Consider the following 14,236-nt stretch of genomic DNA (forward strand, 5'->3'; position numbering starts at 1 on the left):
GCACGTGGTCCGCCCGGGCGGGAGCTTAGCCACAGTGGGGGAGGGGAGCGGCGTGGGACTTCGCGGAGGGGGTCTAGGCGGCCCCGGCTACGGTTGGGAAGGCGCCGACTGCGCAGGCTCAAGATAGGCGCAACCACTGTGCGAAGATCCGAAGGGGTGGAGCGTTCACCTGGCTCCATGCTCTCTTTACTTACGGAGCGAAAGCCTGACTCTTTTTAAAAATAGTTTTCCGACTGTATTTGTACCCGCCCTGCGCAAGTTGTTCATCATTGGGAGGCCTCCTTCCCCAGAAATGAAGAAGCCTCTTTCTCTAGTCGTGCCCTCCTCCCCCGTGGAGTCACAGTGGACGCGCCCCACCTCCCCTCGGCCTCCGGAGGTGGTTTGGCTGCCCCCTCCCCCTCCCCAGTGTCGCGAGTTGGCGCCGCTGCCACCCCCCGGTCCGCGCTCTCGGCCACTCGGCCGGGCGGTACCGAGCCCTCCCGGCACTCCCCTCCTCTCTTCCCTCCGGCCCTCCGGCCTGCCTTTCCCCGCGGCACTGCCACCCACCCCCCCACCTTCGCCCCAGCCCTCTTCTCTCCCCGCCGAGCCGCGGCGGCAGCAGCAGCAGAAGCAGCCAGAGGAGGAGCCGGAGGCGGCGGTGGCCGGGGAGCCCATGGCGTACAGTCAGGGAGGCGGCAAGAAGAAAGTCTGCTACTACTACGATGGTGAGAGGCAGGCCGGCCGGCGGGTGGGTGGGCGGGCAGGGCTGCGGCGCCGGGCCCGGAGCCGCACCTGGCTCTGCGGCAGCCGTCGCGAGTGGTCGCCGGTGCTGAGGGGTCAGGAGGAGGGACCGACGTTTGGCCGCATCTTAACCCATTCGCGACCCGACACTGTCTGGCAGCCTCCGCGGGGAGCTAAGTGGACGCCCCACTTTTCCGTCCGGTCCCTCTCCTTCCCGCAGTGTCGTCCGCCGCCGGCCTACCCTGGCTTCGTGCTGGTGCGAAGCAGACGGCCCTCCCTCGCGTCTCTCCCCTCCGCCTCTCCGTGGGAGGGAGGTTTGGGGTCCCCTGCTCCGGCCGCCTGCAGCCGATTTCTCCCCCCGGGTCAAAACAGCTACCCCGGCCCAGACTCCACACAAAGCCCCACGGCCTCGAGAGCTCCGCCCCTCGAGCCCCCATTCCTCCTCTCCCCTCCTCCGCTCCCCTCTGTCCCCGGCTGGCCCGAGCGTCTTCTCCTTTCTCTGCTGCCGGCCTCTCCCCGGACCCCTCGACCCGGGTGGGTGCTGGAGAGTACCCCTTGAGGGTGGGGGCTCACGTGCGCCTTGAGGCGCGCTCACACCCCTGTTTTGCGTGGGCTCCATCCCTCTCCTTTGTTTGCCGGGTGCTTTGAGCGCCACTTTCTCAGCTTTGAAATGAAAAGGCTTCACTTCCTCAATAAAAATGAGGGTTTTCGAGTTTGAGGTAGTCAGGCTTCACGGGAAATAAGACGGTGGGAGGGCATCGTAGAGCTGTTGCTGCTTGTGTTGTCGATCAGGCTCGATAGGTCCTGGCTTGCCTCTCTGAGAGGTGGTTACCACCCACTTCTTTGTTGCTTTGTTCGATCAGGAAATACCGTGCTTTGGAGGTGTGGGACAGATAGCATTGGCATTTGGCTTGCGAAGGCTGTTTCTAGGCGATGGGAGTCCTGGTGCAGGAAAACTTTGAGGAGCAGTGCAGAAAGTGCTAAATAATCAGAAAAGCTTGAACTCGTGGAACAGTAAATTATAAAAGTAAGATAATTTCATTTTAGGGGTTCTTCTCATTTGCAATTTGAGCAGTAAGTCTTCTTGAATCCTGTTTCTTGGGCCAGTCAAAATACAATGAAAGGAGCCGTTACTGTTTTTGCACAAAGACGTTAACTTGGTAAATAGTGCCTAGTAGGTTACTCTCCAGAGAAGAAATTCTAAAATTTAACAAAGAAGCTAGGTTCAGAGACCTGAAAGTCCATCTGATTTGTGAGAAGCGATACAAATTTTGGAAGCTGTTTACTACATTCAATGTATTGTAAATCGTAAAATCTTAGAGCGGTGGAAAGATCTTACAGGACTAGGTCAGAATAAATCTGACTTTAATTTTAAAATGGCCATGTTATATCTCTCCAGTTAGCAAGGATGAATCATTTTAATGCTTCTTTATATAAAATAACCACTTGTGTCATTTGTGGAAAAATCTAAAATCTTACAGAAGAAATCTAAATTGTTTGATATTTGGTAGCTAGTGCTAAGTAGTCACAGCCATGTTTTTAAAATATTTTTTGAGAGAACTGCATGTATGTGTGATACAAATTGATTTGAAATTATGCCATCATGGGGGGGTGGAGATGGGAGTACATTTTAATTTTAACGTGAATTATTAACGTTTCTTAAAGTTAATTCTTTAAGAATTCACGCATATTTTGGGTCACTGGCCTGGTCTTGCATTCCATGACCAAATTGGAAAGTAAATAACTATATGTAAGTTAATTTTTAAAACAACATTGTTTCTCTAAGGTTTAGAGATTGTTGTTGTCAGGGCTTTGGGTAGAGAAGAAAGGTTTTAAAAGTTTGGGGTAACTGGTGCTAAGGCTCTTCCTGGAGCTGTTAGTTGCTGTTGACAGTGATAGGCTCTGATGAAGTAAGCTGCTTGAAACTTCTTGTCACCAGGCTTGAACCGTAGAACCAGGAGGTACACTTAAGTTGCAGTTTTATCAGCTATTTGTTCCTGGGCCCGTTTATGATGAGCCTTTGTTGAGGAAATGGGAGCAAGTACTGGTCCCAAAGGCGGGATGCAGACTTGATAGGAAGAGTAATCTTTGATTGTGACTTAAGTACTTTATAGTGGACCATACAACGGCATTATCTGATGGCCAACAGCAGGTGTATAACTGAATGTTTGGGTATCTCTGGTTAGGTTATCTGTCTTTTGTCTGTGGCTCTTCCTTGACTAATTTTTAGAATGGAATTTGTAGTTGCTTACATTTGGAATATGCTTTGAGTTCTTTTCATGGGCGTGGGGCTAATAAAATATTTTGCAGAGGTTATTAAATTGAAGGGGTATTATTATGCTAATTCTTTGTATGTGATAGTATTTTAAGCTGTGCATAGTTAATTCCAAAGCTTACATTTTCATCACCGGAAAAACCCTATTTTGTCAGCTTATAGAGGTAGCGATAGTAGTTTTTTCTTTTTTTAATTGTGAGGAAAGAGGATGCAAGTAAAGCAGCTTGTGCACAGGGAACTAACTCTAAGATACACAACATGGATTGGATTTGGAGTGTGTGATGTCAATAATAATAGGGCCTTAATCTATTAGACTAGAATAGCTGGTTTTAACTTGTTAGTAAAGGAAGTAGAAGGAAGAAAGATAAAGAGGAAAGGAGTGAAGTAGCAAATTCTGTAACCATAGGAATCCTACCTTTAGGCTTACTGGGACCATTAGGACTACTCTTGGTGACACAGAGAGAATGTCTAGCAAATGAAAGGGGCTTCTAAAAGACATATGTTCTTTTCTCCGTACACATTACAGTCTTCAATATCATACCCTTTAGATCACTGGAATGATGGTTTCTTCTTTTTTTTTTTTTTTTTTGCGGTACGCGGGCCTCTCACCGTTGTGGCCTCTCCCGTTGCGGAGCACAGGCTCTGGACGCGCAGGCCCAGCGGCTATGGCTCACGGGCCCAGCCGCTCCGCGGCATGTGGGATCCTCCCGGACCGGGGCACGAACCCGCGTCCCCTGCATCGGCAGGCGGACTCTCAACCACTGCGCCACCAGGGAAGCCCATGGAATGATGGTTTCAAGTGAACCTTCAGGCACTGATGGATAAAGTATTCTTAAACCTTTGAGGACAAGTAAGAGAAGTTTTTACTTCTCTTATTGCAGCTATTGACTCATGACTCATTTCCGAAAACGTATATCTAAATCTTGAACTTCTAGTATATACTGCAAGATTGTCAATAATCTGTAAACGATATAGTTAGATCCCTTCTGGCTTTAAAATAATGCGACTTCCGGGGATTCCCTGGCAATGTGGTGGTTAGGGCTCTGAGCTTCCACTGCAGGGGGCACGGGTTCTATCCCTGATCGGGGAACTGAGATCACACACACCACACAGAGCGGCCGAAAGAGAAAAAAATAAAATGATGTGATTCTGTACTTAAATGTAATTAGCAAACCAAGCTTTGTTAGGCTCTGATTAAATACATTATTAATACTTTATCTAGAAATGTTAAGTGTACTTTCTTTTAAGCTTGAGGCCAATTACATTTAGTGTCTTCTACTGTATATACAATATGATAGGGTTGTATATATACATAATTTATATGATTACATGCATTGCTCTGTGTTATATTTTTCCCTTCTCTGATAGGACACATCAAACTATTTGGAGACAGGTGGTTCAGAGAAAAGCACTCAACACTGTACAAAGAGTTACCAAGATCATGTCTCCCAATATACTCCTAGTTTACTGTAGCACATTATAAGAATTCTGCTTGGCAGCCAACTTGACAGATTTCCTTAGATGTTTACTTATAACAGTGATGCCAAAGCCTTTTGTTAGGTAGTCCTTAACGTAATTGCATGGGTTCTTAGCTATAGTATAAATCGTTATTATCCATAAAATAGGTAACCTTTTCTTTGGAGGCAAATCAGGGTGCTGAATGAATTATAGCAGCAGTTCACAAATACCAATGGTTTTAATTGCACATCATTAATTTAAACATAGTAGAACATAAGACTGAGATTTTCATATACTTGGGTTCTGTTCCCCCAGATATTTTTTTACCATTTACTTCCTTCAGATTTCACCTTTTCAGAGAAGCTTTTCCCTATTACCTTAATCCCTGTTACTGCTTTTCTCCCTATCAATTATACCACCTAATTTTTGTCTCTCTTCCCACTAGAATATAAACTTCATGAGGACAGAATCTGTGTTGCTGATGTCTATACTTTCACCAGCCTAAATATAAATAAATAAATAAACAAACAAACATTTTTTACATTATTGATGAATAAATGATTAACACCTTATATTTTTATAGCTGGAGCACTTCCATATAATATTCTCTCTAATTCTTACACCCACTCTAGTTACAGACAGGTAGGATAAGTGGCGTTTTATTTATTTTCCCCATGAAAATAGATTCGTATCTCTGTTTGACTCAGTCCACCACTTAATCCTTTTCTACATTGTCTAGTTTTAATGTCCAAGGCGAGATCAACATCTGGTACCTAAAACATTTTTCTTTTTTCCTTTGGTGACCCAAGAGTGGAACTATTGCCACGGCTACAGAAAAAAAAAAGGTTTCTCTGCTACCAAAAAAAAAAAAAAAGTATTAGTAATTATGTCTTTCCATTAACAAAAATTTTAAATGCTTGTGTTGACAGATCCTTAAAGGAAACAGTTGGAATTGAGGAGGGAGTGTAGTTATCTCTTAGGGAATAATAACAGCACTGAAACATGGATGAGATAAGATTTAACTGTTCAAGTGTAAGGGTGAAGTCAGCTTTGGGTTCAGAAATATCAAATGGGCTTAAAGTCCCTACTTTGTGCCAGGTAGAGAAAAGATTGAAGTCCTAAGAAGAAAATATAAGACCATATTAGAAGTAAATGCTGGAAAGGGTGTGGAAAAAAGGGAACCCTCCTATGCTGTTGGCGGAGGTGTAATTGGTACAGCCTCTATGGAGAACAGTGTGGAGGTTCCTTAAAAAACTGAAAATAGAGCTACCATATGATCCAGCAATCCCACTCCTGGTCATATATCTGGAGATAACTCTAATTCAAAAAGATACATGCACCCCAGAACTTCCCTGATGGCACAGTGGTTAAGAATCTGCCTGCCAATGCAGGGGTCACAGGTTCGAGCCCTGGTCTGGAAAGATCCCACGTGCCGCGGAGCAACTAAGCCTGTGCGCCACAACTACTGAAGCCCGCACGCCTAGAGTCCATGCTCCGCAACAAGAGAAGCCACCTCGTTGAGAAGCCTGCGCACCACAACAAAGAGTAGCTCCCGCTCACCGCAACTAGAGAAAGCCCGTGTGCAGCAACAAAGACCCAATGCAGCCAAAATTAAATAAATAAATTGATTAAAAAAAAAAAAAAAGGATACATGCACCCCAATGTTCATTGCAGCACTGTTTACAACAGCCAAGACATGGAAGCAACCTAGATTTCCAGCGACAGAGGAATGGATAAAGGTGTGGTGCATACATACAATGGACTATTACTCAACCATAACAAAGAATGAAATAATGCCATTTGCAGCCACGTGGATGGACTTAGAGATTATCATACGAAGTAAAGTAAGTCAGACAGAGAAAGGCAAATATCATATGATATCACTTATACGTGGAACCTAAAAAAATGATGCAAATGAACTTACTATATGTGGAACCTAAAAAAATGATGCAAATGTACTTACAAAACAGAAACAAGACTCACAGACTTAGGAAACAAATTTATGGTTATTACCAAAGGGGAAAGGTGGGAGGGAGGGGTAAATTAGGAATTTGGGATTAACATATACACACTACTATATATAAAATAGTTAATCTGTATAATACTGTATAGCCCAGGGAACTCTGCTCAGTACTGTGTAATAACCTATGTGAGAAAAGAATCTGAAAAAGAATAGATATATGTATAACTGAATCACTTTTCTGTACATTTGAAACTAACACAGCGTTGTGAATCAACTATACTCCAATGTAAAATAAAAATCTAAAAAATTTTTTAAAAATGTCTTTAAGGAGAAAAAAAATAAGACTGTTAGATAGTAAGAGAGGGGACCTTTGTAGGGTAAATCGGGCAAGGGAGGGCCTGAAGGCACAGAATGGGCCAGCCTCCTTAAAAGAGTTTTCCTACATAAGACATTGCAAACTTCAAAGCCTGGGTAGTTAGAAAGAACCTAGTACACTTAACAGAAAGGAAGCCAAGAGGAAGACATGGGGGAACTGTAGGGTGCCAGGCCAAGTAGTAAAGGGCCAGACCACACAAGACTTTGTGGTAAGAGATTTGGACTTGAATATTCAGGAAGCAGAAAGCCATTGAAGGTTTCTTAAGTAGAGAGAACTCTGGAAAGTGGAGAAAGAATGGTAAAGCGTAATAGAATGTGAACACTGAAAGCAAGAATTGAGTATATATTGGTCCATGTACAAGACAATAATTGCAACTGATAGACATGGACATATTTAAGAGAGGTTTTGGGAGTAAAACCTATAGAACTTGTTGATGGATTGGAAATGGAGTTGGGGCTTTGTGATGACTGAATAAAGGATGGCTCCTAAATTTCTGAATTGAGCAGTTAGGTGGCTTATTCCTGAGAGAAGAGGATTTAGGGCAGCACTCTTGATTCACTGACATACCCAAGCACCTGCCTGGCACACAGTAGGTTCTTGGTCTGTTCAGTGAATGAGTGAACTTGAGAAACCCCTGATATTTCAAGGTTGGTGGAGGAGTGGCTGTGGGGTGGTAGTAAAGTCCAGGAACGTGGTATTGTGGAAGCCAAGAGTGAATGTTTCAAGAAGTGGCCAGTGTGTTAAAGCCGCTAGTGGACTAACTAGTCTGGAAGACAAAAATAATACAGTAGCTCTCTGTTTTTTCCTGAATCATTTTTTAGTCAGCTTTTCTTCAGGGGTATATTTTATATTTCATAGTCCTGAAGTCCAAAATTATCTGAAAGGTGAAAAGAAATTTTTGTAACTCATTTGGAATCAAAAGCTTAACCTGAATTAATGTTTATCATCTTTATTCCTCTTATTCTGAATATTCATACATTTTTGCTGCAGAAATATTAATGTTTGATTACAGAAGGCTGCCCAGTCTCCAGGTTATCACATAATATCTGGCAGATTTATCATTTTACATTTATAAAATCTGAAAAAGTCTGAAATGTATCTAGTCTCAAGGACTTTAGAGGACTTTAGATAAAAGAGATTGTAGACCTTAGTAACCACTTCTCTTCTGATAGCTTCTTGAAGAGTGAGCAGCTTTGAAAATTTTGCAGATAACTAATAAATCTTTTTGGTAATTACTTCACATTGACAAAGTTTGTTGTATTCAAGGAGCCACTTAGAGCTAATTTTCCTGGATGCTTATTTCATTGGTAAAGCATTTTAAACTATTTTGGGTAACATTTTAAATGCCCAAATTACATTACTGACTATTTAAATCAGATGAATGAAATCCATAGGTTTTTAAAACTAAGAAAAGCCATATTTTATCTTTATGAAAAAGTAGATGGCTGCAGAGCACCCACGTAGAGAATTTTGTGATAGGGGATTAAGCAGGAAAAAAGTTGGGGATGGTTCTTTTAGACCCCCCTTACATTTTAGAAGAATTCTTCATAAGCCAAATAGCAGTTATCTGTAGCTTGGCTGCCCTTGTGGACATGTGTCATTTAAGTAGTGTGCATATTCTTCTTTTTTTAAAAAAAATTAATTTTTGTCTGCATTGGGTCTTTGTTGCTGCACGCGGGCTTTCTCTAGTTGCAGAGACGGGGGGCTACTCTTCCTTGCAGTGTGCACGCGGGCTTCTCATTGCAGTGGCTTTTCTTGTTAAAGAGCATAGGCTCTAGGTGCACAGGCTTCAGTAGTTGTGGCACGCAGGCTTGGTAGTTGGGACATGCAGGCTTAGTAGTTGTGGCGCATGGGCTTGGTTGTTGCGCGGCATGTGGGATCTTCCTGGACCAGGGATCGAACCCGTGTGCCCTGCATTGGCAGGCGGATTCTTAACCACTGTGCCACCAGGGAAGCCCAACAAAGATCTTAAGTCTTTATTAAAATGTTTGTATTCTGTATTATGTCCTTTTCTTGTCAGGCTTCCCCCTACCATTTCTTTCTAGGTTCTATAAGTGTCGTTGCTTTCCCAGTAGCTACTACTTAAGAAGGTTGGCAGAGTTGCCTTGCCTGAGTTTGAATCTAGCTCCTCTATTGCTAGCTGTTGTGACTTTGACAATATCACCTGACCTGTCTGCATCTCATCCATCTTCACTATTATAAAATAGGAAAGTAGTAATAATACCTACATTATAGGGTTGTTGAGAAGATTAACAGATAATACACATGAAGTGCTTAGAATAGTGCCTTCTAGTAAGCTGTCAATAAATGTAAATTATTGCTAACATCTTTTTTTATCAAGCACTCTTGCTGAGAAATTGCAACTGTACTTTCCCTTCTATAGATTATTGTGGTCTTTCCCATTATTAGATTAGTGATTACTTTTCACTGGATTCTCAGTATGTACATAACTAGAGTATTTGATCTTAAGATACGGTAGATATTAGAGATATTTCATCTTGATAATTCTTACACAGGGGCAGATGCAAGTTATGTGAAGATTAGTTTCTTTATTCTTACTCTCGTTATCTCCTTTGGTAGTGATGATAACTTAGAAATACCTTCCTTGCGTTAACCTTAGTTCAATGATGCTTCGTGTCTCTAGTGGGCTTTCTACATCTAAGAATTCATTGAGACCAGGCTGCTTTCAAGGAACTTTATGTGTACTACCACGATGTAGAGCGGAGCTTTATAGCTTGGGAGGTAGTTTGTTTCCTGCGTTCATAGACTGAATTGTGATAAATGCAGAGGAGTGTCCCCATAGCTCTGCTTTGCTACTTGTCTGTATTGTCTTAGCTTTACTGTTGGTACAGATTAAGAAAGGTTAAAATTTAAAATTAAAACATAAAACATAATTTATAAACATAAACAATTAAAACATAAACCTTTAAAACATAAAGTTTCCTTTTAAATGACCATGTGTATATATGAATTGTTTTCAGAAGAGAGCTTGTGTTGAAAATGAAGAGTTAAGTAAATTAGAGGTGCGGTACCAACAAAATCAATTAGTAGTAGTATTAGAAACGGCTATGTTATAAAAGTGAATGTTCATCCTGGACTGTTATCAAAAATATGGAAGAGAGAAGCAAAAGGTTTTGAATTCTTAGTTTTCATTAAACAAACAAAAAAAGGTGTGTATTTAGGCAGGATTTTGAAAGATTTTTTTGATCTAGAAGGGGAGTAAATGGCATTTTTTATCCCTAGTTTTTATTATATGAACCCATGTTTAAATGATTAACTTCAAGCCACTAAAATCAGCTTGGCTATCCTAACAAAATTTTAGAATTGATTATTTAAAAACTAGAATTAGTACTGAAGGTAATTTCTAATAAAGGCTGTTGTAAAAATTGCCCATTACATTAGAAAAATGGTATATATTTAAGTGGCATCCTTAACACTTTTTATTATAGAAACACTGGATCTTTACCTTAAAGTATTAATTTTGTTGAAATCTGGTAGACAAAAATCTGGGATTTTGGTGTTTTTATTTTGTTTATTTATTTATTTTTTTGCGGTACGCGGGCCTCTCCCGTTGCGGAGCACAGGCTCCAGACGCACAGGCTTAGCAGCCATGGCTCACGGGCCCAGCTGCTCCGCGGCATGTGGGATCTTCCCGGACTGGGGCACGAACCTGCCTGCATCAGCAGGCGGACTCTCAACCACTGCGCCACCAGGGTAGCCCTGGTGTTATTTTATTTAAAGTAAATCTTATGTGTCAGTTTTAAGGCCTTGGGATGTAATATATATCGTAAAAAGATAGGTTAGGAATTACAACTTTTTAATTGTGAAGAATGAGAAAAAATATCCTTATTACCTTGAAAAATGTAATAAATATGTCATCATAGCAAAACTTTATTTAGGATCCAAATTTCAGTTACCAAAATTTTTATTGACTGTGATATGGATATATAAAACATTGTAGCCGCGATAATACCAACTATAAAGGATTTTTGGCACACCAGAGAATCATCCAAGAAGCAATATTTGCTATAAAATTTTTAAGTCATATTGGTGAAACTCAGAGAATGTACCTTAAGCATCTAAATTTGCCAGTAAATACTAAAAGCAGGTATCACTCTAAGGAACAAAAACTTTTGTAAGTGAGTAAAGAGTATTTTATTTGGGCTAATCCTAAATAAGAAAGTTCAGTAAACTAAAAATCAGAAAAGCTTGCTTGCCTTAATCTTTGAACAAACATAATGTATTGATGGAGTCATCAGTATGTAAAAGTGTGCATAGGATCTTGGTTTTCTAATACAGTTTGAAAGTTGAAAAATCTAAAATTATTATTTAAGATTTCAAATAAAGCTTATTTAGGTGATAAATGTCGTCTAATGGTGGACACATAAATTTTAATAGTTCATGAAGATTCTCTTGTCTGTATTGTTCATTTTGTCTCTTTCCTCTTTTAGGTGATATTGGAAATTATTATTACGGACAGGGTCATCCCATGAAACCTCATAGGATCCGCATGACCCATAACTTGCTGCTAAATTATGGCTTGTATAGAAAAATGGAAATATATGTGAGTATACCTTTCGGTAAATATTCACTGTTTGTTTGTTTGTTTGTTTAAACCACTACTTTGAAACTTTGTTTTCAAAGTTGGAGGGCATTTAGCAGATGAAAAGGTGTGGAAGAAAACAGAAACTCCTCTTTTTGTTTTATTCTTCAGAGAAAACTTGAGAGTGTGGGAGCTGTGGCCTCTTTTTTTTCCCCTATTCCTTCAACCATTTTAAAAAACAGTTTCCCTTCCCCAGGTTTTCACATAACTGGAGACCAACTCAATTTAACATACTAAATATTTTTGTTATGATAATTATTGACCTGTCTGCTGCTGAAGAGTTGACCTGGGACTGTTAAAAAAGAATTATGCAGAAAATTAATCCTACCAATATTTGTTGGCGTATAGGAACACTGTATTAGTGAGCAAGCAAAGTGTCTATTTTGTAGAAGATGTGGGAGTATAGATAAACAGATATAAGATGCAACAATTCTTATCCACTTGGGGAGAAGAGAAAAACTTGAAGCAGTTAACAATGTTGGGTAATATATGTGAGCTTCTTTGTTTCAGATTATAGACATTTGGAGAAGAGGAGTTGGATAAGACTTTCAGTTAGGAAGCCTTGTGGCAGAAGTGTGTCATAAATGAAACGATCCTAGGAACAAGGATGATTTGGATAGTCAGAGGAAGAGGAAGAGAGATCATGAACTAATAGAGAATGAATCTCATTCTACCTGAATGAGTCTCACTTATTCTTCCTGAAGCTTTTTGGTCATTGATGAAATTACTGGATATAGAGCAGGAGGTTTGTGATAGAAAATAAGAGAAAGTAGAGTTTATGAACGTGGATTAGTCTTTAGAAGGGTTGACCTATTTCCACTAAAATAAAAGGAGTGATTAATTCATAGTTGGTGTTAGGCCTGCCTAATCCTTTTTAAAGGAATGTGAATTATCTTTGGATTTGATTTCTATTTTCTAAAACACACATGTATAAATTTGAATTTGCTTTGGAATTTATCTATTTTGTTCTGGCAGACCTAGTTCTTTTGAGAGTATTGTTAGGGGAAATTGTATACTTTGTGTTTGGTAACCCTGATGTTATCAGTTGTAATTCCACAATTCTGACATTTATTTTTCTTCACAGAGGCCCCATAAAGCCACTGCTGAAGAAATGACAAAATACCACAGCGATGAGTACATCAAATTTCTACGTTCAATAAGACCAGATAACATGTCCGAGTATAGTAAGCAGATGCAGAGATGTATGTTTCTATGTTAAAAGTATATATTAGTAATGATAAATATAAATGAGTACTTTTAGAAGCTTGTAATTAGTTATCCAAATCTAGGTATTTTCCTGATCTAAAATATTGTTTTAATTATTTACTGATTTAAAAAGCCCATGTAACAATACTAAAGCTACTTAAAAAAAAAAACAAAAAACCTACTTGAAGCTTGTTGGTCTGCCAAACTGCCAAAGGGCTATCTGGATCTTCTTTGCGTTTTGTTTTGGTTCCTTGTTAACTTTGGGATAATGGATATTGGTGGGGAGACCTCACTCCCCTGCATTAAAAAAAAAAAAGATTGTACTTTGGCCTTAGCTTGGTGTGTATGCCTCTTGTCTTCTGTTTGGGTGCTTTAGTTAATCTGGACTATTCCAGAAAGTTCCAAAAAACAAAACTGAATTTGCCTCCTGTAGGCAACTGTTTACATTGAATTTACAACTACATGCTTACATTGTATCAGGTATTGTAAGTAATCTAGAGCTGATGTAAATACATGGGAGAATGTTCCATGGGTTGTATGCAAATACTATATAAGGGATTTGAGCATCCCCAGATTTTGGTATCCTCAGGGTCTTGGAACCACTCCCTTGTGGATACCAAGGGACAATTGTACATATAATTTGTACTTCCCTTTGTTGTATTAGTGGAGCTTTTGATTCTCTTCTACATAGTGTTCTCTTTTGTAGATAAAAGATATTTTATTATTAGAGATTGGTTGGCTTGAAGATGGAATGCAAAATGTCATTCTAAAATGACTGGAACAGTGTCTTTTAAAGCTTGATACTGGAATTCATTCTCATTGATGTTTCTATTGATGGACTTCAGTAATGATTTTTTAAAAAAAAGAACAGTTTCAATAATACTAAATTAAGTGTAGTTGCTAGACATCTCATAAATTCATAGAACTTCATGTACATTTCTATCATAGATTATCTCATTTGATTCAATAAAATGCTGTAATATAAATAGATATTATTTGTCCCTGTTTTTTCAGTGGGGATTCAGGCTTAGATTAAGTCATGGGTAGCCCTAAGGTAAATGAATTAACAGGATTGGTTTAAAATTTACATAATACTGAATTGTATTAAGATTCTGATCATATCTGAATAGCAGGAAGCTAAAATTTATTCATTATAGTGTCAATGAATTAAGGATGTGCAAAGCTACATAAAATTATGACCCTTTTTTTGAAGAGGATATAAATTAAGGGATGAGGAGAAACTGAGAATGGGTTATATGCATCACGACATATTTAGTTCCTCTTTCATTCAGTACTAAGGAACTAAATATGTTGTGATGTGTGGTATATCTGCATGTGTTGTCTCCTTGTGCCTTAAATATTTCTTCTGTATCTTGGCTGTCATGAGCTTAGTTAATTCTTACCATCTTTCAAGATCAATGCTAACCATGGACGTAGGGAACCAACTGTTACATCTTTTTGGTAGTCACTAAAATAGATTTCAAAGTTTTGGATGTTCTGTGTACTTAAGGAGTTTTAAAGAATGTAAATCATAAAGCAACTGAAGTTACTTATTTAAAGTTTTTAGAATTTTGATTAATTTACTGTCGTATATTTAAGGAGAAATGCCTGGAAAATTTAAGCCCATGTTTTAAT

General features: G+C 39.7%; 1 protein-coding gene across 1 annotated transcript in view; it reads left to right on the forward strand.

Annotated features, from left to right (window-relative positions):
• Positions 1-390: 390 nt before the first annotated feature.
• Positions 391-14,236, forward strand: part of HDAC2 (histone deacetylase 2) — a 31,468-nt gene continuing 17,622 nt past the window's right edge. The window contains exons 1-3 of the mRNA XM_067702314.1: positions 391-704; positions 11,244-11,356; positions 12,480-12,597. Of these exons, the coding sequence (XP_067558415.1) occupies positions 653-704; positions 11,244-11,356; positions 12,480-12,597 (283 nt within the window). The 5' untranslated portion in view covers positions 391-652. The remainder of the gene's footprint in view (positions 705-11,243; positions 11,357-12,479; positions 12,598-14,236) is intronic.

The sequence above is a fragment of the Pseudorca crassidens genome, chromosome 13 (genome assembly GCF_039906515.1).
Source record: "Pseudorca crassidens isolate mPseCra1 chromosome 13, mPseCra1.hap1, whole genome shotgun sequence".
In the NCBI taxonomy this organism is placed as follows: domain Eukaryota; kingdom Metazoa; phylum Chordata; class Mammalia; order Artiodactyla; family Delphinidae; genus Pseudorca; species Pseudorca crassidens.